The sequence below is a fragment of the Rana temporaria genome, chromosome 8 (genome assembly GCF_905171775.1).
Source record: "Rana temporaria chromosome 8, aRanTem1.1, whole genome shotgun sequence".
NCBI classification, from domain to species: Eukaryota; Metazoa; Chordata; class Amphibia; order Anura; family Ranidae; genus Rana; species Rana temporaria.
Window position 1 is genome coordinate 97,162,906 of NC_053496.1, and position 25,673 is coordinate 97,188,578.

Here is a 25,673-nt window from a genome sequence, read left to right on the forward strand (position 1 = left end):
ATAATTTGACAGCATTCGTTCCCCCAGTATATATCCAAATTACCAGGGGTGCCACATTAAACTGGAACCGGGGCCGCAATTGGCCCCCGGGCCGGACTTTGGACATGCCTGCTGTAAAGGAAAAAAAGAGCCTTGGGTGAAGATGTCATTCTGAAAACATAGTGTCAATCATCTTTGACTCCACCTACACCGTATTAATTCACAAAAAAAACACATTTTATGTTCAATAAAGATTTATAGGAAGCTTTAAAACCATTATTTGATATTAATAATTTAATTTGAATTGCTTTTCTCAAACTGTTTTTTTTTTTAGTCATGTGACTGGCTCAACACCAATCAAGGTTGGCCAGACACAGACTCACACAGTAAAGGGCATTCATCAGCAGAGTAATAGAAGCCCCTCCCAAAGATCTTTCCCTGCAAGTGCCAAAAAACAGGGAAAAATCATATGACCATACAACAGTACTGCTGAAATAAGGTACTTAAAAGATTTTTAAATAAAGAAAATACTGTGGCATAATATATATATATATATGATTTATGTGAACAAATGATAGCAATTTAGGCTGCTTTCATTCATATCTGTGCGACTTCGAGTCGCACCAACTTCTAAGTAGTCCCTGTACTACTTTGGTCCGACTTTAATGTGACTTGAGGTCCATAGACCTCAATATTACACAAGCATTTCCTGAAGTCGCTGCAAAGTCGTGGCAAAATGGCGACCTTTAGGTCACCGCAGTGTGAAAGGGCCTTAACACATTTCTGTTTAGTATTACTTAAAGGGGTTGTAAAGGATTTCCCCCCCCCCTAAATAGCTTTCTTTACCTTAGTGCATTCCTCCTTCACTTACCTCATCCTTCCATTTTGCTTTTAAATGTCCTTATTTCTTCTGAGAAATCCTCACTTCATGTTCTTCTGTCTGTAACTCCACACAGTAATGCGACACTTTCTCCCTGGTGTTGAGAAAGCCTCTTGAGGGGGGAGGGGGTGAGCAGGACGCCTAATATCACACAGCTCTTTTCTCTATCTGCAAAGTAGAGAGTGTCCTGACCCTCCTGCTCGCCCCCTCAAGAGGTTTTCTCCACACCAGGGAGAAAGTGTCGCATTACTGTGTGCAGTTACAGACAGAAGAACAGGAAGTGAGGATTTCTCAGAAGAAATGAGGACATTTAAAAGCAAAATCGAATGATGAGGTAAGTGAAGTAGGACTGCACTAAGGTAAAGGAGGCTATTTAGGGAAAACATTTTTTCCCTTTACAACCCCTCCTGTCAGCAAGCTTTCAGTGTTAGATTGACAGCGCTGTGTAGTGCAGGGGATCTTGATTGGTTTGCAGTGCCGCTGCTCCTTCTCCCAGTCTGCACATTGCAGTGCAGGGGATTATAGGATGCTAAAACAAACGTTATTGTTGGTGCAAATACATGCTGTATGCAAAATACATTTAACTTTTTTTTTATTTTTTGTAACACAGAACTGGATTAAATGTTGATCTGGAAAAAGCACAAAATTGAGGGGGTTAAACTTTACTTCAGATTGAAGTAGCTGTAGAAATAGAAGACTGCCACAATACTTGTTGTGTGTCAGTCACTTAGTAAGTTTTGAAGTTAGAGAAAGCCAAACAACGAGCAATTTAGGAGGTCAGAAATGGAAGCTTGCGTATCTCTTTTAGCACAAGTTTACTGGAAAAAACAGATAATTGTAATCTAGTATTTAATTTATATTTATATTTGAAAAATGTAATACTACTGTCAAAGTACTCCTTTCTTGGAAACTAGTTGATCAGCTTTTTCAACAGTGTTGTAACTGGAGGGTTGCTTATTTCATTTCAGTATGAGGTCAACCGGCCTTGTTTTTGAGATGTGCTGCTCCATGCCTGATTGGTCCAGCCTAGAAAACCACATTGAAAACAAAGAAAGCTAAGCAGCCACAAGTAGTAGAAGCCTCAGAGCTACTTGACAGTACTGATAAATTAGGAGATCAGTGGGGCTCCAAGTAGTACAGAAATACCGCATGTGGACAGGTTTTCTACTTTCTCAATAAAAATGAAATATTGCATCTCTAATCCAACATTTTCTCTTAAAGTGATACTAAAGTCTATTTAAAACAAAAACAAAACAAACATGTAATATTTACCTACTTTGTGCCATGGAGCAGCACATGTCCTCCTTTTCTCAGGTCCCTTGTCAGCTCTCTTGACCCCTCCCCCCTGCCGAGTTCCCCCACGGCAATCAGCTTGCTATGGGGCACCCAAGCTGAGAAGCAGCTCTGTGTGTCCATTCGATGTGGAGGCGCAGTTCGGCCCCACCCCCCTCTCTCCTGATAGGCTAATTGACTTTGATTGACAGCAGCAGGAGCCAATGACGCTGCTGACGTGTCTCGGCCATCACAGGTGGCACTAGTGGACATTGCTGGATGGGGCTCAGGTAAGTGTTAGGGGGCTGCTACACATTGAAGGTTTTTTATCCAAATGCATATATAATGCATTAAAGTGTTTGTTTTGAAAAACGAGTGTTCTAAATACTGAATTTCAGCTGTCTTCAGGCCGGTTATGTGACTCGCAGCCGCTTTACAGCTCTGATGGATGTCTTCTGCGGGAGGAGCCGTGATTTCCCTCTGATGTCAGCCGGGGGGGGGGGGGGGAGATCACGTGGCCACTCGTCTCCTCCAAAGAATCCATCCATTGGAGCTGTAAAGTGGCTGCCAGTCACGTGACGAAGACAGCTGAAATTTGGTATTTAGAACATTCGTTTTTCAAAACAACTTACATTATGTGCTATGACAGCCTCTAATAGAAGGGCTAGCAGTGACATTTTATTTTATTTTTTTACAATATTAGCGGCGGGGGAGTCGGGCCAGGCCGGAGACAGAGAGGGAGATGACAGGCAGGAAGGAGGGGGAGAGAGGAGAGCTGAGAGCAGGCTGCGTTTGACAGAAGGACGCACTCTGACCACGGTGCTCGGCAGCCATGATTTTCGTGGTCAGTGCAGAGAGGGCATACAGGAAGTGGCAAGTTCAGGGAGGTTTTTTTACAGTTTAGAAGGGGGCAGATTACACAAGCACTGCTCTGTGTAATCTGCTTTAAGGGACCAGGATCTCTCTCTCTCTCTCTTTATAAATATATAATTTTTTATTTAAATGCTTTAAGATAAAAAACCTTCTGCCTGTAGAATCACTTTAACTCTAGTATAGTAAAAAAAAACAGCAAAACATTTTCTAATGTGGACCTGAAGTCTAAACTTTTGAGGCACTTTGATAAAATGAGCATCCAAATACTTTCTGTTTGGTCTGGGGCTGCTCATCCAAAAGGCAATGCCTCTGACATTTTCTGTCTTTGAAGTCTCTGGCTTTAGACTGGAAACAAAGGGGAATCCAGCAGCTTGTAGGACCCAGAGGGAGACTGTGCCAGGTCACAGGTAAGTGTTTGGGTGCTCTTTTTAGCTTATAATATGAAGAATGTAGGGAAAGGAGGGCAAATGAACGTAGAATTACATTCTGACAAAAGGTTCCATTTAAGCTCTCATTAATATTCATTAAACCTTCCACTGCTTGTGCATATGCCCATGAAGATATGCCTGAATTAGCCTTCAGCCAGATGCCTTCCATTTTCTTCACGTTGCAGTTACTAATTATGCAGGGCCAAACCTCATCTGTAATCCACACGCATGCTTGCAGGATATCAGATATATGATGAGGTATCATATAATGAATTACTCTCACTTTCATTATGTGCAGTTTGAAAAAGCATAGCTGTGCTGAAATCAGCGGAGTGGGCAGCCTATCTTTATAATAATCTGAAAAAGTTAATATATTTATTGGTTTTATGTGTGGAGTGTTAAATATGGGAAATTCAAAAAAATATTTTGCATTTACAAAATTCCTTGTATTCTTTACAATTTTCTTTTTATGTTCACCAATTGCCTCCAACAAATCTAAAACGTATAAAGGCCTTGTGCAGGATGAAGCCATCTTTAGGATGAAGAATTTGTGACTTCAGCCAGCACCAGGCAAGCAGATGCCTCTCTGAGGCCTCGTACACACGACCAAGGAACTCGACGGGCGAAACACATCGATTTCCTCGTCGAGTTCCTTGTTAGGCTTGTCGAGGAACTCGACAAGCTTGCTTTGCGTACACACTGTCAAGACAAAATCTCCTCGTTCTCAAACGCGGTGACATACAACACATACAACGGCAGGGGAAGTTCGATTCCACTGGCTAAACTCTTGGGGCTGCTTTTGCTAATCTCATGTGTTTGCGTGTTAAAAAAAAGTTTGGTGTCCCTTTGTTATGCCTCTTGCCTATTTCTAGCATTGGCAATGAGTCGTGCCATTGTAAAATATTGGTAAGGTGGCAACCAGTTTATAAATGATTGCATAAAAAATGGTTAATATTAAGGCACAGTTATCTGTATCAAGATAGGCTTGGAAGATGGTCATCAGCAGACTAGATGTTTTGCTCAGATAATCTTCCGGAACCCAAACATCTCTGAGCCTGATGGTAGCTTCCATCTTTTACATGTACATTCAGAACAGTCTATTTGTTTATTTTATGGTTCTCTAGGGAAACCTGTCTGTCTTGAGGATCTGTCTTTCATGTAAAACGGCATTTTAATATTTAGTATAGTGGGTCTGTCACGTATAAAATGAGAAAAGAAAAACTTGATAAGGCTTTATAGAAATTTCAAATATATTACCTACAGTGCATTTTCATTAGATATAGCTATAATATTGTGAAAGAATTCATAGCTATAATAGTAGAAAGAAAACACCTTGTAGTGACAATGGAATGTTTACGGTGTTGCAAACAACCTGTTACATCATCATCACAAGGTAAAAAGGATTGTGAAAGAACATATTAATCTTCCCCTTCTCAGTAAATGATTGGTGGCAGGAGCTGAGAATCGCCTACTACTTGCTGTACCTTATCTGCACGTCGAGCCTTCTAACTGAGCTTTTCGTTTTGGCGGAAGATCCTCCTTGATACACAACACAAGCTCAGCACAGCAGTGGTTCATGATATGGAATCCCTATTAGCCCATCCTGAACCTGTGGACCATGGAGTGACCGATTCAAAATACCTGTCTACAGCTTGTAATTATTCAGTTTCAGTGGTCACCAATTTTAAAGGGGTTGTAAAGGTTCATTTTTATTTTCTAAATGGGTTCCTTTAACCACTTAGGAAATAAAAAACAAAACTTTTACAACCCCTTTAAGGTTAAAGGATATGAAAAGGAACCCTATGGTGTTAATTTATAAGCCACCCACCTCTTACCACCAATGTTAAAAGGGAGGAACATTATAGGTCACCAACACACTGACAGCCCAACCCCAAAACATTTTTTTTTATTCAATTCTTATTAACCCCATACTGTAAGTATATACAGTACCGACCAAAAGTTTGGACACACCTTCTCATTCAAAGAGTTTTCTTTATTTTCATGACTATGAAAATTGTAGATTCACACTGAAGGCATGAAAACTATGAATTAACACATGTGGAATTATACATAACAGAAAAGTGTGAAACAACTGAAAATATATTTCATATTCTAGGTTCTTCAAAGTAGCCACCTTTTGCTTTGATTACTGCTTGGCATTCTCTTGATGAGCTTCAAGAGGTAGTCACCTGGCGCAGCACCCCATCACTCTCCTTCTTGGTCAAATAGCCCTTACACAGCCTGGAGGTGTGTTTGGGGTCATTGTCCTGTTGAAAAATAAATGATGGTCCAACTAAACGCAAACCGGATGGAATAGCATGCCGCTGCAAGATGCTGTGGTAGCCATGCTGGTTCAGTATGCCTTCAATTTTGAATAAATCCCCAACAGTGTCACCAGCAAAGCACCCCCACACCATCACACCTCCTCCATGCTTCACGGTGGGAACCAGGCATATGTAGAGTCCATCCGTTCACCTTTTCTGCGTCGCACAAAGACACGGGGGTTGGAACCAAAGATCTTAAGTTTGGACTCATCAGACCAAAGCACAGATTTCCACTGGTCTAATGTCCATTCCTTGTGTTCTTTAGCCCAAACAAGTCTCTTCTGCTTGTTGCCTTTCTTTAGCAGTGGTTTCCTAGCAGCTATTCTACCATGAAGGCCTGATTCACACAGTCTCCTCTTACCAGTTCTAGAGATGTGTCTGCTGCAAAATGTGGCTACTTTGAAGAACCTAGAATATGAAATATATTTTCAGTTGTTTCACACTTTTTTGTTATGTATAATTCCACATGTGTTATTCATAGTTTTGATGCCTTCAGTGTGAATCTACAATTTCCATAGTCATGAAAATAAAGAAAACTCTTTGGCCCCGTACACACGTCCGAGGAACTCGACGGGCAAAACACATTGTTTTGCTCGTCGAGTTCCTTGTGAAGCCGCCGAGGATCTTGGCGAGCCAAGTTTCCCCATTGACTAACGAGGAAATAGAGAACATGTTCTCTATTTGGCTCGACGAGTTCCTCGTCGGCTTCCTCGGCCAAAAGTGTACACACGACCGGGTTTCTCGGCAGAATACGGCTCCGATCGAGTTTCTGGCTGAATTCTGCTGAGAAACTCGGTCGTGTGTACGGGGCCTTTGAATGAGAAGGTGTGTCCAAACTTTTGGTCTGTACTGTATTTAGCTGTTTTTTTTTTTCCTCAGTAGCATTTGAATTGTTTAAACAATACATTTTTACATCTAGGTGACATGAATCATGGTGGGATTAGCATACTATAATAAGTGCTTTATTATTTTTTTTTAATTCTCTGTTAAAGCGGAGGTTCACTCTAAATATCAAGTATAGCTTATCCATAAGATGTTATCATCTACATCAACATTTCGCTATGCAATTTTTTTAATGCTTTTACATACCTTTATTCTCTGTTAAGATGCAGACACTTCCGGGTCTGTCTCCCGCGGGAGTTGGTGTGTCTCTCCCCTTTCTGTGTGCCCGAGTGATTTGCTGGCAGTCTTTTGCTATGTCTCCTGGGGGCACAGCGTCATGCTTTCCAGGAGACTAGACGAAATCTCGCCGGATTTTAAACATCCGCTTCCCGAAAGTATTTGCTTGTGGGCTTCACGCTGCCCACAAGCAAAATGGAAAAGTCCTGAGGATATTTTTATAAAGACACATTTCGTGCCAAATCAGAATGCAGGGCAGTATCATCATAAGACGTGCGAGTACAAGCTTTAACATTACAAGCGTTAAATTAACAGAAAACAAAAAAAACTTCCAGGATGGCGGAACCCCCGCTTTAAAGTGAAGCTCCACCCAAAAGGGGAGACTCCACTTGATCGCACCCATCCCACCCTCCACTGCCACATTTGGCACTTTTTTTTGGGGGGGGGGGGGTACCTGGTTTTGACAGGTACCCGCTCCCACTTCCGAGTAGAGCTGCACGATTCTTTGCAAAATGAGAATCACGATTCTTTTGCATAAAATGAAGATCACGATTCTCTCACGATTCTCAAAAAAAAAAAATATATTTAAAGTGGTAGTAAACCCCTTTCTTGTTTTTGTTTTTTTAAACCTACCTGAAAGCCAAAAGACATAATGAGCTAGTATGTACTGCATACTAGCTCATTATGAAATACTTACCTTGGAACGAGTCGTAGGGAACTTACCTGGTCCACGCCGAGGGAGATGTCATCTTGCCTCGGCGTGTCTTCCGGGTATCGCCGCTCCAGCGCTGTGAGTGGCTGGAGTGTCAATGTTGTCACGCGCAGGAGACTTCTTGCCGGCAAGGTCTGGCGGCCGCTGCCGGGCCTTTAGCCGAGGATCCCCGCTGCACATGCGCCGCTGCGGTCAGAGGCGCATTGCGAGGGGAATATCTCCTAAACCGTTCAGGTTTAGGAGATATTCTTTATACCTACAGGCTTACCTGTAGGTAAAAGTGGTAGTACAGAGTATACTACCACTTTAAAGTTATTTTCAACACAAAACGGAGCTTATATGCTTAAATAAAGTATATGTAAATCTGACGGACTGTTTCCATGTTACATTTTAAAAGCCGCAGCAAACCTGCTGACCTCACATGCTTGCTAATGTGAAAGAACAACTCTGATTTTCACATTTACCGTATTTATCGGGGTATTGCGCCGGTGTATAGCGCGCACCCCTAATGTAGACCCGAAATTCCTGTAAAAAAAAAACATTTTATTACTTAGTTTTGGTGTCTTGTCCGGTCAGGCGTCCGTCTGCGGCCTCGTGGTGTCCTTCTCCCGCGCTGTCTCCGAGTCGAATCCCCACTTCCCGCGCTCAGTTTGAACGCCTCCGCCGACATATACCGAGTGCAGTACACTCGGGCACGCTTGGCCACGCTCGGCTTCTCACGCATAAACGTCACAGAGCGTGACCACGAGTGAAGCCGAGCCTGGCCAAATGTACCCGAGTGTACTGCGCTCGGTATATGTCGGCAGAGGCGTTCAAACTGAGCGCGGGAAGCGGGTATCGGGGTATATCGCGCACCCACGATTTTGCCCTGATTTTCAGGGCAAAAAAAGTGCGCGGTATAGGCCGATAAATACGGTAACTAAATGTGAAAATCAGGAGGTATTCTGTCACATTAGCAAGCATGTGTGGTTTGCTGTTGCTTTTAAAATTTAACATGGAAACAGTGTGTCAGATTTTCATATACTTTATTTAAACATATAAGCTCTGTTTTGTGTTGAAAATAACTGTGAAAGTTATTACTCTGTTGGGTGTAACAAGATGTCCGCTTGCCCCCCTTCTAACTAACATTACTGTACAGGAGTGTGAGGTGGAGCAAGATGGGGGCGACGAAACGTCACTTCCTGACGAGACAGCCGCCGCCGGGTGTACAAAGATGGCCGTACTCCGGAGCTAGGCCGAAGCCGGGGACTTTCCTATGGCCGCACCTGAAAATCGCGGGTCATCCGGCCTGGAGATTTTTGATTAATCGTGCAGCTCTACTTCCGAGTAAGATCGCCGCAGCAATCTACAAGTATTTCCAGCAACGCCACTCCCCCCCCCCCCCCACACACACACACAGGTCCCAGGAGGCAGTGGGACCATTTAGAAAGCGTGACTGGCACATGCACAGTAGGAAACCAGGTGTGACGCCTGAAGGCTTCACTGCTATTTTCCCTTACTTACAATGGCAGCACTTGCACCCAAAGCCAATTGATGAATTGGCTCAGGGTGCTGACATTGCGGGACCCCTGGACAGGTAAGTGTCCTTATATTAAAAGTCAGCAGCTACAGTATTTGTATTTTTTCAGGACTGGAGCTCCTCATTAAAAAAAAAAACACTTCTTATTCCTTGGGGCTTTTAGGTAATTATTCAGGTAACATTAACAGTACAGTATTTTGTATTCTTTTCTTTGCAAGAATAGATAGCTGTTATATGCAAGAAGTGTGATAAACTTTCAGGTACTTCCTGCAAGTTATTAGTTCACACATGTGCACACCACTCGTCCTGCAGAAAATTATCCATGGTCTGCATATGAATGGCTAGATCTATGATAAAAAGTGTTTCTAGTTTCATCAATCAATATTTTTATATCTGTCATTCAACCAAAAAATATTTTCTCTGTCAGGTACAAAATCTTGAGACTCAGTCTAGTCAAAGAAAGCCCTATAAGGCATGGTCCAATTTTCTCCAGCGGGGGAGAAAATACTCCTTCCTGATCCCTTGAAAGAAATCAGATATTCCCTGGATCAGCAATCTTTGCTGTGTTTACATATAAATGTTAATATCCAGTTATATTTGGTGCATTTAGGAATGCATAACGTACTTTTTTTTTAAAAACAACCGAATTGGGATGAACTATTTCTTGAGGGAGTTTATTCCAAAATGTACACAGCTATTACTGTAAAGAAGCCTTTCTGTATTTGGTGGTTTAATCCATTTATCCAGGCAAAAAAGTACAGTAATGACCGTAAAGTAATTACTGTATTTAACGGTAACAATCGGGGCAAACCCGTACCGCGATTTGAAGTGTCCTTTAAATGAATGGCATCTCAAATGCGAATTACACGTTTTGTCATTCACACTTCAGCGCTGATGTTTTTAAAATTTGCTTGCGCCCCCCTAAAAAAAATTGAGTGCCAGCCGCCACTGGTTTATATGTGCATTTATATATATATATATGTGTGTGTGTGTGTGTGTTTTTTTTTTATATATGTGTGTGTGTATATATATATACAGTAAATTCGTGTGTGTATTGTGTGTGCGCGTGTTTTTATATATGTGTGTGTATGTGTATAAATACAGTATATGCGTGTGTGTGTGTGTGTGTGTTTTTACATGAATGTATGCACATTTTATGTATGTGCTTTTAATCCTGACCCCTATATGTGTACAATCAGTACCAGCAAAAAAATGCTGTTCCTTTAAAAAGCGATCCATGCTCAGATTGTTTTTCAGAGGCATTTGACAGCCGGTAAAGAGACAATATGTTACCTACTGACCGCCTGTTTTAACCCCTTAAATGCATCATCACTATGCTGCAACTGCATGCAATGCACACAGTTGAAGGGTGGTTGCCGTGTAGCCCTATTCACCTAGGGGTAAACTTCAAGGGTGCCCTGACTGGAAAAAGATTGAGAAACACGACATAAAGGAACTGATCCCTCCATTTTCCTCCTGCAGCCGCTGAATGCCTTTGGGAGGGAGAGGAGAAGAAGCAGGGGAGAAATGGAGAAATTGATTCCTTTATATGCAGCCACCCACTTGCGACCGTGCTCTGTTCCGCCACAGGGCTCGGAGAAAAGAGCCCTGTCCGGGGGTTAGGGGGAACCTTCATGGGTTTCTTGCATCGGGGCCCTGAAGGTTCTAGTTAAGCCACTGCTAGATAGGTGTGTTTTTTTTTTTTTGGGGGGGGGGGGTTGCATGTGATTAGCACTGTCCAGACAGAGGGTCAGGGGTCATGCAGGACAATCAGAAGAGAATGAAAACTGCAATCTTTAACCAGACACTGATAGAAGTCACAAGGCTGATTATACAGGGAGTGCAGAATTATTAGGCAAGTTGTATTTTTGAGGATTAATTTTATTATTGAACAACAACCATGTTCTCAATGAACCCAAAAAACTCATTAATATCAAAGCTGAATATTTTTGGAAGTAGTTTTTAGTTTGTTTTTAGTTTTAGCTATTTTAGGGGGATATCTGTGTGTGCAGGTGACTACTATTACTGTGCATAATTATTAGGCAACTTAACAAAAAACAAATATATACCCATTTCAATTATTTATTTTTACCAGTGAAACCAATATAACATCTCAACATTCACAAATATAAATTTCTGACATTCAAAAACAAAACAAAAACAAATCAGTGACCAATATAGCCACCTTTCTTTGCAAGGACACTCAAAAGCCTGCCATCCATGGATTCTGTCAGTGTTTTGATCTGTTCACCATCAACATTGCGTGCAGCAGCAACCACAGCCTCCCAGACACTGTTCAGAGAGGTGTACTGTTTTCCCTCCTTGTAAATCTCACATTTGATGATGGACCACAGGTTCTCAATGGGGTTCAGATCAGGTGAACAAGGAGGCCATGTCATTAGTTTTTCTTCTTTTATACCCTTTCTTGCCAGCCACGCTGTGGAGTACTTGGACGCGTGTGATGGAGCATTGTCCTGCATGAAAATCATGTTTTTCTTGAAGGATGCAGACTTCTTCCTGTACCACTGCTTGAAGAAGGTGTCTTCCAGAAACTGGCAGTAGGACTGGGAGTTGAGCTTGACTCCATCCTCAACCCGAAAAGGCCCCACAAGCTCATCTTTGATGATACCAGCCCAAACCAGTACTCCACCTCCACCTTGCTGGCGTCTGAGTCGGACTGGAGCTCTCTGCCCTTTACCAATCCAGCCACGGGCCCATCCATCTGGCCCATCAAGACTCACTCTCATTTCAGCAGTCCATAAAACCTTAGAAAAATCAGTCTTGAGATATTTCTTGGCCCGGTCTTGACGTTTCAGCTTGTGTGTCTTGTTCAGTGGTGGTCGTCTTTCAGCCTTTCTTACCTTGGCCATGTCTCTGAGTATTGCACACCTTGTGCTTTTGGGCACCCCAGTGATGTTGCAGAAATATGGCCAATCTGGTGGCAAGTGGCATCTTGGCAGCTGCACGCTTGACTTTTCTCAGTTCATGGGCAGTTATTTTGCGCCTTGGTTTTTCCACACGCTTCTTGCGACCCTGTTGACTATTTTGAATGAAACGCTTGATTGTTCGATGATCACGCTTCAGAAGCTTTGCAATTTTAAGAGTGCTGCATCCCTCTGCAAGATATCTCACTATTTTTGACTTTTCTGAGCCTGTCAAGTCCTTCTTTTGACCCATTTTGCCAAAGGAAAGTAAGTTGACTAATAATTATGCACACCTGATATAGAGTGTTGATGTCATTAGACCACACACCTTCTCATTACAGAGATGCACATCACCTAATATGCTTAATTGGTAGTAGGCTTTCGAGCCTATACAGCTTGGAGTAAGACAACATGCATAAAGAGGATGATGTGGTCAAAATACTCATTTGCCTAATAATTCTGCACTCCCTGTATTGCTGATAAGAAAAGATATTTAGCCGTTTATATTTACTAAAATAATTGCATTTACATGTTCTGTGGGAGACCAAATATAGTGAACGCAGGGTCCTGGGTTTAGTAAAAACTTTAACACTACACTGTTTCCATTACATATTTTGTATAGCATGGACATACTTCGATGTGCTTATTGCTTTAACCCCCCTTGGCGGTACCAAAATCGGTATCCCCGAGCCTCGGGATCGCCTCGTCAGCCACAGGCAAAGTTACTTACCTTGTCCCTGGATCCTGCGATGCATCCCTGCTGTGTGAGCGGCGTCCCTGTGTCCCAGTGTCCCTGTGTGCCGCCGATCTCCGTTCCCTGCGACGTTACAACGCACGGGGGCGGAGAACGGCGCCAAATTCAAAAAAGTAAATAAACACATTACATACAGTATACTGTAATCTTATAGATTACAGTACTGTATGTAAAAAATACACACCCCCCTTGTCCCTAGTGGTCTGCCCAGTGCCCTACATGTACTTTTATATAATAAAAACCTTTCTTTCTGCCTGGAAACTGTAGATTGTCCATAGCAACCAAAAGTGTCCCTTTATGTCAAAAATGGTTTTAGATCAGCTAGAAAACAGCGATAATAAATTATAATCACTTGCAGAATTGTGCGATATCGATTTTTGGGGAAATTCGTCATTAAAAAATAAAAGTAATGACAGCGACAATTCTGCAACTGAGCAAATTTCAGTCATTTTGATTTGATTACATTATTGAATAATTTTTATTATAATTATAATATTATTTGTTATAATTATTTATTATATTATAATTTATGATTTTGTTTTTCAAACTTTTTCATACCCGAGATGTCTGCTAGACTCTTGTTTGGACAGATTTAAGTGAGTTATTCCTAAGAATTGCAGGCCTACAATGTAAAACACCAAATTTCCTTGCAAATAATGGTACCGCTTTCAGCACCTAAAATCTGAAATAATCATACCGCCAGGGAGGTTAAGAGTTATAATATTTATTTTGTTTTGCAGATTTCATCATGTATCGAGGGAGTCAGACTGTGAGTACATGTGTGGAAAATCCCAGTGTAACTGCTGAGGATATTGGAGCACATCGTGAAATGACGGATGATATATTTGACCCTTCGTATCAAGAGCAGAAAGGTCCCAGACCTCCCATGAAAATAGTATGGAGAAATGTCATACTGATGACTTTACTACATGGCGCGGCACTATATGGGATTTTTCTTATACCAGCAGCAAAGCCTGCTACCTTGGTTTGGGGTAAGACATTACACTCTTCATGTTCACTAATATCAGGTGTCATCATGTCAGAACACATGCTTGTTTGAGGTCAGAGACTACTGGGGATGATTTACGGAAACAGGAAGCAAGTCTGGTGCAGCTCTGCATAGAAACCAATCAGCTTCTGTTTTTTGTTTGTTTTTTATCAAAGCTTAATTGAACAAGCTGAAGTTAGAAGCTGATTGGCTACCATGAAGAGCTGCACCACAGTTTGCACTTTCCGGTTCTAAAATCAACCCCACTGTGTAATAAAGCAAGAATAAAGAAGACAGGGCCAGAACCTGAATCTTCAAATGGTCAGCAGCAAAAGGTGTTTAGATTGATTATTAAAACCAATTAACAAATCTTTCTTAGGGTCATACAATTTTTGTTTACTCAATCCTAGGTTTACCAAAATAATGTATCCAGTCAGGCAGGCCTTACACTACATAGTTGTGGGTGGATCTAAAAGAGATACCATATTTAGTCACTGACCTTGGCAAAATATGGTCATGTGTCCAAGTAAGGGCACTGAAATCACCAGCATCCTGCCCCATTCTTTAGTGCTATAGGGCGGGGAATGACCCTAGCCCACAGCTGGCTGGAGTGAAAAAGAGTGCAGCTTGGAAGTTCAGATAGAGATGAGTTTGGTGGATGCCCAAGCTTATCTCCAATATCCATGATCCATACATTATGCTTTAGGAGAAAACGTACCCGCTAGGCGAACCGTGGGAGTGGCTGCACAAATATACTAGTTTTAGTTACGTTTTTGAACCATGGGGTTATTTATTGGAAACAGCAAATCTAAAATGCAGTTTGAAATAATACAACATAGCAACCATTGATGTCAGGTGATGGAAAGATGAATGCTGATGGTTTGCTTTGAGTTATTTCACTTTTCTCATTTCCTTAGGGCTCATCCACACCATGTCCATTGAGCTGCTTTGATTTATGCTGATGAACTCAGGCTCAACACAAGGACACATAGAAAACAAATGTTTTCTATGCGACTTGTTCACATCTTACAGGTGCGTTGCATACAAATGGGACATGTCTGTATTTGTACACAACACACAAATATGCATGTCATGCGATGCACACATCATGGAAAAAAAAAGTTGGAATTATGAACTTTATTGTGGCCTGTACAGGAAGAGTGCATATAGAAATGAAGTTCAACATGCAGTAAAACGAAGTACAATGCACATTGTGATGTGAATGAGCCCCTATTACATATGTCTGAAGATTTTTTTTTCTGATATTTTGTTGAGTTATGCCATGTTAATAATTTGGATACATTAATAAGGTTTTGAGCAAGATTAATTCTCAGTCTTTTTTCCAAACAATACATTGGACCCATTTATACTGTTGCGTTTAACTGCGTGCATTCCGACTTGCTAAAACACATGTATCATGTTCCACATAGTAAAGATAGTGAAGGGAATTGACTAATACTGGAGCAAGCAGAATCAGCAGCAGCTGTGCATGACAACAAAGCAAATATTTTCTTTTCAGAGCTTATAGTGGTTGTAAACCTCAGACATGAAATATGAACAAAGCATATCTATCTCTATAGTGTATACTTGTCTCAATTAAGAGCACTTTGGGGTTGATTCACTAAAACTGGAGCATGCAAAACCTGGTGCAGCTCTGCACTTAGAGGCTCCTCTCTCCTTTTTATACTCAGTTGTGACATGACGCTACTCTTATATCAAGACTTGTATATCAAGGCAAAATGTATTAAAACATTTTGCTTGTCTTGCAAAACGCTCTCAAACCAAGTTACTCTCAAACCAAGGTTTTACTGTATTTCTGTCTGCTGCCCCATTCCTCTGCTATCAGCATAAATCAAATCTGACACCAAGAGAAAAATGATGACACTGGAGGATCTCCAGCTAATTGACAGCCTCAGCTCTGTTTCTGTGTGCTGTGTGGAGGGGGGTGTGTCCCTTCCCTCCAATCAGCTCTCAGAGCTCTCCTCATTGAACTCTGCAGAGGTGACTTCAGCTCTCCTCCCCCTTTTACTGGACTGGCTGACAAGCTTTATAATTCTGCACTTTGAACAGATGTATTGTAGAGAAGAGAATACCGCAGATAAACAGGTACAACTTATGTAGGGGGATTTGTTTCATTTTTGTGTATCACCCAAAGCCAGTGACCTCACTGGGTATATGCAAGGGCCCTTTCACACAGGGCGGATCCATCCAAACAAAATCCGCCTGCTCAGTGGGGGATCGGAACTGATCCCCGCTGAGTAGGCTGATGACAGGTCCGCTCCGCTATGCAGGGAGGTCAGATGGAGCAGACTGCATGTCCGTTTCCATCCGATTGTCATCTGATCCGACCCGCTGACATCCGCCTCCTCATAGAAGACAATGGGTGGCCCGATTGGGTCCGCCTGAAAAATGGACAGACAGATTAGATTGGGCTGATTGTGTGAAAGGGGCCTAATGCTGCGTACACACTACCGTTTTTTCGTTTTTTTTTTATGTCATTAAAAACAATTGTGTGTGGGCTCAAGAGCATTCTTCACGACGTAAAAGATGGCCATTAAAAATTTAGAACATGCTCTAATTTTTCACTATGTTTTTAACGTCGTAAAAAGATGGTCGTGTGTGGGCTTTAACCATGTGAAAAAAACGTGCATGCTCAGAAGCAAGGTATGAGAAGGGAGCGCTCATTTTGGTAAAATTAGCGTTCGAAATGGAGATAGTACATTCATCATGCTGTAACAGACTAAAAAGCGTGAATCGTCTTTTACTAACACAAAAGCAGCCCCAAGGGTGGCGCCATCCGAATGGAACTTCCCCTTTATAGTGCCGTCGTATGTGTTGTACGTCACCACGATTTGCTAGAGCATTTTTTTTTCACGATCGTGTGTATGCAAGGCTGGTTTAACGATCGGGTTGAAAAAAACGTTGTTTTTTTCTAAACCATTACAAATTTAAATTTTTACATCCCGAAAAACGGTCGTGTGTACGCGGCATGAGGGTTTGCAACCACTTTAACTGAACAAGCTGAAGATAGAAGCTGATTGCTTACTATGCACAGTTGCTCCAGATTCTGTCTGCTCCTGTTTTAGTAAATCCCTGCCACCCCTTTTTTTTCTGTACTTTAGTGAATTGGGAGACTCCGTGGCAGTGCATCAACCAGCAACCAATATTAACAAGGCTTCATTAATTGCTGTTAACCCTATGCACCCCAAAATTCTAAAGTCAAAAACACATTGAAGCGTCATTGGGTATCAGAACGCCTATCAGTACACAAAAGAAACGCATATTGATGCAAGACAGCACATCTACTGCAACACAAAGCACAGCTCTGCACACATGCTTAGATATAAATGGGCCCTGGAACACAGCTATTTGTGAATTGCAGTGATGCTGACTGGGGCATCAACAGCATAAACAGTCACGTTTTTAAAGTCATTACAATATGCTGTTAGGCAGAATTGATTCCAGATATCTTTTCTAAGTGGATTAGACTATTGGATTTATTGACTGAGCACATTGTATGAAATAGATAATAAATTGCACATCTTTTATTTAGCAGAAAGAATTGGCACAGGTTCATACAAGCACAGTTTCTGAACCAAATACATTATTAGATGTTCGAATGTTTATTGACAGTTTATAAATTATCAGGAAGGGTTGTTCCTCACTTGGTAGTACTTGGCATTGCCCCGTAGAGATGAATTCAGGACATAACTCAATATAACTGTACACTGAGGCCCAGATTCTTAAAGGACTTACGACGGCGCAGCGCCATGTACGCCGTTGTAAGTCCTAATCTGAGCCGTCGTATCTATGCGATTGATTCTTAAAATTAGTTCCGCATAGATATCCATTAGATCCGACAGGCGTAAGTCTCTCACGCCGTCGGATCTAAACTGCAAAAAAAAATTTTGACCGCTAGGTGGCGCTTCCGTCGGATTCCCTGTCGAGTATGCAAATTAGCTAGATTCGCAAATTCCCGAATGTACGCGCGGCCAACGCAGTAAAGTTACGACGTTTACGTTAGGCTTTTCCCGGCGTAAAGTTGCCCCTGCTATATGAGGCGCAGCAAATGTGAAGTATGGCCGTTCCCGCGTCGAAATTTTTAAAAGTTACGTCGTTTGCGTAAGTCGTCCGTGAATGGGGCTGGACGTCATTTACGTTCACGTCGAAACCAATGACGTCCTTGTGACGTCATTTGGAGCAATGCACACTGGGATATTTTACGGACGGCGCATGCGCAGTTCGTTCGGCGCGGGGACTCGCTTCATTTAAATGATACACGCCCCCTACCCGCCGAATTTGAATTCCGCCGTGTGATTTACGCTACGCTGCCGCAACTTTACAGGCAAGTGCTTTGTGAATAAAGCACTTGCCTGAAAAACTTGCGGCGGCGTAACGTAAATCAGATACGTTACGCCGCCGCAGAGATACGCCCAGTGGACAAGAATCTGGGCCTGATTGTGTAAATGTTAAGTTGAACTCCAGCTTCAGTTAAAATACATATAAAATTTTATGATTTCTGATTCATGTGATCTATGCATCCCTGCCAGACAGCACAGACAGGTATGCGATCCCTGTTTACATTGCAGGTAAACAAATCAGAATGGACAAGGACCCACCCCAGCCTATGACTTGACAACGAATTGCCAACAGATCTATATGTTATGTTATCCCTGTGCCCCTCCATTTCTGTAAAAGTGTTTGTCTGACAGAGCCCTGATTGGCTGAGTACTGCCCCTCCTTCCCCAAGTGTTAGCTCTACAGTTAAGGATGGGAGAGGAGGCATTTGCACCATGTTACATGGTACATCCTAAATACGGATATAATATGGTGCAAAAGGTGAACTTAGCCTTCAAATTCTGTATACATTTTCCCACTTCTCTTTGTCACAATTACTCTGCATTATACGGTGGTGAAGTAAGAGCAGGAGGTGCAGCAGAGCATGTCTATGCGTTAGGCATGGTGCCTTATTCATAGATCATGATAGGTCATGTATATACAGGCCTTACCTGCAGTTAGTTATTTGGTTTTAACACAACAGGCTTCATTGCGATTATGTTACTTGCCAGGATTAGAGCTAAGCTAAGGAAACAGATTGAGCCGCCATTACTGCCTCTGCAACCCCGTGTTACACCACTGCAGTCTGAGCTGAAAAATGGGTGTAATTAGCAATTCATTTTATTTACCATCCCATTTTAAAGTTAATTATAATACTTATTCACCATGATATACGCATGTACGCCATTTCCTGTAAAATTTTAACATTTTAGTGGTAGACTACACAGTAACAATTTTGATAAAGTCATACTACATTTAACAATCATCCAGAAGGTCACAAAGCCACTCTTCATAAAGAACTAACGCAGTGCATTTTCATGGGATCTCAATTGTTCAGGGCTTTATCCTGCTAATTCAATTATTCAGCCCTTCCTGAACAAATGTATGAGCCTCCAGTCAGCAGGCAAACTATCTATTTCACTAATGGTACAAGCATTTTTGTCTCATTAAGCCCTGGTTCACACTGGGCTGCGGGAGTGAAGCCGTGCGAGTTCAGCTGAACTCGCACGATTTCACTCCCGCCGGCAGTCCCGATTTCGGCCGCGATTTAAGAGACATCTGTACAATTGGCGGCATTTGAGATGCGATTTCACATGTGAAATCGCATCTCAAATCGAATGAAATCGCACCCAGTGTGAACCTGGGCTTAAAAACGAAAAAACAACTTTTCTCTGCTTGTTAATAAATGTATTTGTTTAAATTTCTCGAACAAGCAGTGTGTACATTATATAGCAAAGTCTCTTGAGAATGCTTCATCTACAGGTTTTCATTTATCACTGCTAATATTATGAAAATCTATAATTTAATCTAAAGCAGATAATTGCACTGAGATCAGACGAGTTCTCTTGGGAAAATATTTCTCAGGTTGTAACTACTATATATAATTGGTGCAGCAGTATTGTAACAATCACTTACGCCACAAGAACGTGTTTCTCTTTTATTCCTGAGAAAGGCCGTGTAACTGACCCAAGGGGTTTATTTGTAAATAGTTGAAGGTTTTACCCAAATATCATCATGCAGTTGCCAATGCATCATTTGCTGAGTTATATATCACATTTGCTTCCTTTGTTTTCGTGCTAAATGCTTTCACAGTACCAGGAAGTGCCAAAGCCTTTTTTTACCTAAATAATGCTGCATTCAGATATGTGTAGGCACCACTATATACCCGTCATTTGTCATTTTAATGGGATCCCTTAGCTAAGGTTTAGGGGTTTCGATTTTAGGACGGTTGATGATGAAGTAGACTTTGGTTAGGTTGAAGGGTTAGTCCTCGTACACGCGACCAGTTTTCTCGGCAGAATCCATCAAGAAACTTGGTGGGAGAGTTTTTTTGCCGAGGAAACCGGTCGTGTGTATGTTTTTCATCGAGGAAACTGTCGAGGAACTCGACGAGCCAAAAAGAGAGCATGTTCTCTTTTCCCTCAACGGGAATGGAGAAAATTGGCTCGTCGAGTTCCTCGACAAGCCCAAGAATTTGACGAGGAAAACAATGTGTTTTGCCCGCCAAGTTCCTCGGTCGTGTGTACGAGGCCTTAGGGTAGAGAATTAAAGCATAGGGATTAGATTAGGGTTACATTTTTTAGGTTAGACTAAGTTATGGGCTTCTTTTAGGGGTTAGGTTAAGGATTCAGGCAGCGGATTTAGCGTTTGACACTTATTATGTTAGTGACACTAAGGGCAGCTTAACCACTTGACCACCGCCCCATGTCAAAAAGACGTCCTGTTTTTAAAGTTGAATATCTCGATAACGGCAGCAGCTGCTGCCACAACCGAGATATTCATCTTTTCAGGGGGTGGTGGTGTACACGATAACGGCGGTCTCCGCGGCGGATTCGCCGCGAGATCGCCGTTATCGGTGGCGGGAGAGGGGCCTCCCGCCGCTCTCCCGCACCCTCCGCCGCTTACCGGAGCCGCCGGCGGAGGGGATCGGATGTGTCCGGCAGCTGAGCGGGGACGGGACTGAAGGAGAAATCTCCTTCACCCGTCCTCATAGCTCTGCTGGGCGGAAGTGACGTCAAAACGTCATTCCCGCCCAGCCTCTTAAAGAAACATTATTTTTTATTTTTTGCATTTAAGTCTAAATATGAGATCTGAGGTCTTTTTGACCCCAGATCTCATATTTAAGAGGACCTGTCATGCTTTTTTCTATTACAAGGGATGTTTACATTCCTTGTAATAGGAATAAAAGTGATCAATTTTTTTTTTTTTTTTATTTCAGTGTAAAAAATTATAAAAATAAATAAGAAAACAAAAAAAAAATTTTTAAAGCGCCCCATCCCGATGAGCTCGCGCGCAGAAGCAAACGCATACGCGAGTAGCGCCCGCATATGAAAACGGTATTCAAACCACACAAGTGAGGTATCGCCGCGATCGTTAGAGTGAGAGCAATAATTCTAGCCCTAGACCTACTCTGCAACTCAAAAAATGCAACCTGTAGAATTTTTTAAACGTCGCCTATCGAGATTTTTAAGGGTAAAAGTTTGACGCCATGCCACGAGCGGGCGCAATTTTTAAGCGTGACATGTTGGGTATCATTTTACTCGGCGTAACATTATCTTTCACAATATATAAAACAATTGGGCAAAATATATTGTTGTCTTATTTTTTAATTCAAAAAAGTGATTTTTATCCAAAAAAAGTGCGCTTGTAAGACCGCTGCGCAAATACGGTGTGACAAAAAGTATTGCAATGACTGCCATTTTATTCCCTAGGATGTCTGCTAAAAAAAATATATAATGTTTGGGGGTTCTGATTAATTTTCTAGCAAAAAAATTGTGATTTTCACAAGAAGTGCCAGAATAGGCCTGGTGGTCAAGTGGTTAAAAGGTAACTCCACTTTTGTCGGAAAAAAAATTAGCAAATGAAAATAATATAGCACATATAATTGTGTCATATTAAACATTACCTTTCCTTTTAGTGATGCATCAACATTTCGGCCACCGAAAAAACACCTAAAAATAGGGGTTTTCAGCATTGTGCTGAAAGCAAAAACGATGTGAATAATGGCTGCCTAAAACACCCATGATTTTAACTGCTTACTGTGTTTTTTTATAGGTCATATGCCTCAATAAATGCATTGAAAACACAATACGAGTGCATTTTTGATTTGTTTTTGCTTTGGTTTTCAATGGGGAGGTTCTGGCCAAATATGCACCAAAAATGCAGCAAGCAGGTTTTTTATTCATATTTATTTAAATTCATGATATTAATTAAAAAGTCGAATATAATACAATTATTTATAAAAACATATATATTTTTTCGGTTTAGATTTCGACAAAGTGCATCCTGATGTTTTCGGTGCCGTAAAATTTAATTTCAGTGCACCACTATTTCCTTTACAATCTGCAATGCTGTAAAATGCAATACAATATGGCACCCTAGAGGCATTCTGTACACAAATGGTGTACAGACCACCCCACCCCCCCCAGATATGTAATTTCCTGGTTGTGTGATTGGCTCAAGGATTTTCCCAGAAGTCGTCACTAAGATAGTCAGATTATGAGCATCCCCTGCAACACAAAAATTTAATTTGTGGTGAGATACTCCCAAAAGGAAAGCATATCTAAAAGGACCCTGCGACTTTCCTCATCAGAGCCCTGCAAGTGCAGCAGCTGATTGATTATTATAAAACCACTCCCATACAGATTCACTCTTCACGTGCATATGGACAAAAAACAAACAGCATTTTTTTCAGAATAACAAAAGATAGGAATCTGTAACAAAGTTTGTCAAAATCTCATTTTTTTTTTTTTGCCTGTTCACATTTTTTTTTGTTTTGGCCACAGACTTTTTTTTACATTTTCCACAGTCACCTGATAGCATTAATATATACTGGCAAATTTGACTATGAATGCCAATCAGTAATAGATGCCTTTGTTTAGGAAGCCTGTGTTTTATGTTGTGAGCTTAGGTGCCAGTGTGCTCATTTTCTAGATCCCAGTTACAGTGGAAGACATTGATGGCAAGGAAACAGTTTAGCACACCCCCTAAAGACCCCTGTCATACTGGAGTGTTTTTCAGGTGCTTTTGGGCTAAAAATAGCGCCTGTAAAGCGCCTGTAAAACAGTCTCCCCTGCAGTCTCAGTGTGAAAGCCTGAGGGCTTTCACACTGGCAGGACGATGCACGCTATAAAAACTCCTGCAAGCAGCATCTTTGTAATGGTGTGTACACCGCTCCTCCACCGACCTTGCCCATAGAAATCAATGGGCAGCGCGGCCGAACCACCATCATAGCGCTGCTATAGCGACGCTTTGCGGGTGGTTTTAACCCCTTTTCGGCTGCTAGCGTTAAAAGCGCCCCGCTAGCGCTTGAAAACCTTTGCAAAAACTTTGGTAAAGCGCCGCTAAAAATAGCAGTGCTTTAGCAACTGTTTTCACTGGCATCGCCATCACTAGTACAATCATTAGCATTGCTAGATCCACGGGTCTTCAAAGCCCTTGTCCATACTAATAACCTCTCAGTTAGCTTGACCTACCTGCCTCCTATCAGGGCTTTGTGCAAAATCACCATCTGCAACGGCAGTTTGTGTCCTCTCATCCCAAAACACTGCAGTTACAAGCCAGTTACAATAAAATGAATGTGATAACGCAAAAACAATACAAGATATAGCAGTGTCTAAAGGAAGTATGCATACTGGGATGTTTTATATTTATGCAAATTATGTTCATAGCAATCCAGTTTGAGCTACCACAAAGAGAAGGGCAGAGGCTCATGGATCAATGAATCTGAAACAAATGCTGGAGTAAGTTTTTCTGTTTTATTTACCATGTTTTATTAAAGGCAGGTAATTTTTAATAAAGTGTGAAGAAAACCTTGAAATTTAGTACGTATTTGGCATTGCAGGGGCATATGTATAAAAGCTGAATTATTTCACAATAATTATATTGCCTTGACTTGCTTCTCTCAATGATGATCTAACTAGCTTGAAACTAGATTCAGAATGTTGAAGATGTTGTATTCACATATCTAACAGATCAGTGTCATTATTTCACAGCTGTATTGTGCTTTATGATGAGTGCCCTTGGAGTGACTGCTGGTGCCCATCGCCTCTGGAGTCACAGATCCTACAAAGCCAAGCTCCCCCTGAAGATGTTTCTGGCAGTTTCAAATACAATGGCATTTCAGGTAAACATTTTATATGATCACTGTGCAGAAAATTGAAGGATGGAATATTTACTACAGCAGAATAAAAGTGAGACCTTGGGTTCAATTCCCCCCTCCCCCTAAAATGAGATGTTATACTTACCTGCTCTGTGCAACACATTGGGAAGTCCTTTACCTCCTGTTGTGGAGTTCCCCCGCTGTCACTGTCCGCCCTTTCTTCTTTTTTTTGTACTATGGGGACACCCCAGCGGTCACACTCCTGAGCCGGGCTGTGTGCATCCAATGACACACACAGCAGGGCGGGGCTACACCCTCTGCGCCCTCCTCACAGGATTTAACTGAGAGCAGCAGTAGTCTAAGGATCCTGCTATTTTCAGAATGTCCTTTGAGACCAGGAAAAGAGATGGGCACAGCGTTGGATCGATGGAGGAGTCAAGTGTGTGTTTAGGAAGGGGTATGGTGGAATGGGTAGTGGAAGGTTTTTTACCACATGCAATGAATACATTAAGGTAAAAAAAAAAACTTTTTAAGGGGTTGTAAAGGTTTGTTTTTTTATTTTCTTTAAGCTAGTGCATTGTTGGTTCGCTTACCTTTTCCTTCGATTTCCCTGCTAAATGTTTATTTTCTCTGTCTGAATTTCTCACTTCCTGTTCCTCCTTAGTAAGCTGTTCTGGTTGACTATCCCCCAGCCAGAACGGCTCGGATGATGGGGGCAAGCTTACTTAGGAGAAACAGGAAGTGAGAAATTCAGACAAAGGAAAAAACAAATTTAGAAGGGAAATTAAAGGAAAAGGTAAGTGAACCAATAATGCACTAGCTTAAAGGAGCCTATTTAGAAAATAAAAAACAAACCTTTACAACCCCTTTAACTTAAGAACCACTTTAACAACTTCAATATGGGGATCTTTCAACCCTTCCTGCCTAGGCCAATTTTCACGCTTTGAGTGTTATTTGCACGGTCATACAACGTTGTACCCAAACAACATTTTTACCATATGGTCGGGATCCGCCCAGAAGCCTGGAACCACTCTGCCTCTCAGTGATCCGCTCAGAGCCTGAGCCAGCTCCTCCAGGCCCCTCCACAGCCCAGCGCTCCAGTGAGCGCTGGAGGGGCAGAGCAGAGAGCCAGAGACTAACTGTCCCGGCCCTCTGCTCAGAGCGGAGGGGGAGAACTGAGCGATCAGCGGTGTCTGATTGCTCAGTTCTCATTGCAGAGCTGGCGGGGGACAGATGCATCATCAGATCGATGCATCATCCACCTAAACGCTGGTAAGATAGCGCAGGGGGGCAATGCTCCTTTGCAGCAGTCTGTGATTGCCTGTGTCCCAAGGGTTGCAGGTTCGATCCCGGCGGGGTCCACTCAGCCTTTCATCCTCCCGAGGTCGGTAAAATGAGTACCATTGAGTTGGGTAATAATGACAACCATTATCAGCGCTTAGACACATCGGCAACGGTGTAATTGGCACTATATAAGTGTAAGCATTATTATTATTATTATTATTATTATTATTATTAGGTGAGTATAAATGTTTAGTCCAAACTTCTCTTTTAACCTCCCTGGCGGTATGATTATTTCAGAAAAAAGTGCTGAAAGCGGTACCATTATTTGCAAGGAAATTTGGTGTTTTATACTGTAGGCCTGTAATTCTTAGGAATAACTCACTTAAATCTGACCAAACAAGAATCTAGTAGGCATCCCGGGTATGATTTTTTTTTAAAAACAAAATTATAAATTATAA

General features: G+C 41.8%; 1 protein-coding gene across 2 annotated transcripts in view; it reads left to right on the forward strand.

Moving 5' to 3' along the window:
* The window catches only part of SCD (stearoyl-CoA desaturase), a 58,279-nt gene that overhangs the window by 20,470 nt on the left and 12,136 nt on the right, over positions 1-25,673 (forward strand). For both annotated transcript variants that reach the window (XM_040362333.1, XM_040362332.1), the window contains exons 2-3: positions 13,525-13,776; positions 23,825-23,955. In XM_040362333.1, the coding sequence (XP_040218267.1) occupies positions 13,533-13,776; positions 23,825-23,955 (375 nt within the window). In that variant the 5' untranslated portion in view covers positions 13,525-13,532. The remainder of the gene's footprint in view (positions 1-13,524; positions 13,777-23,824; positions 23,956-25,673) is intronic.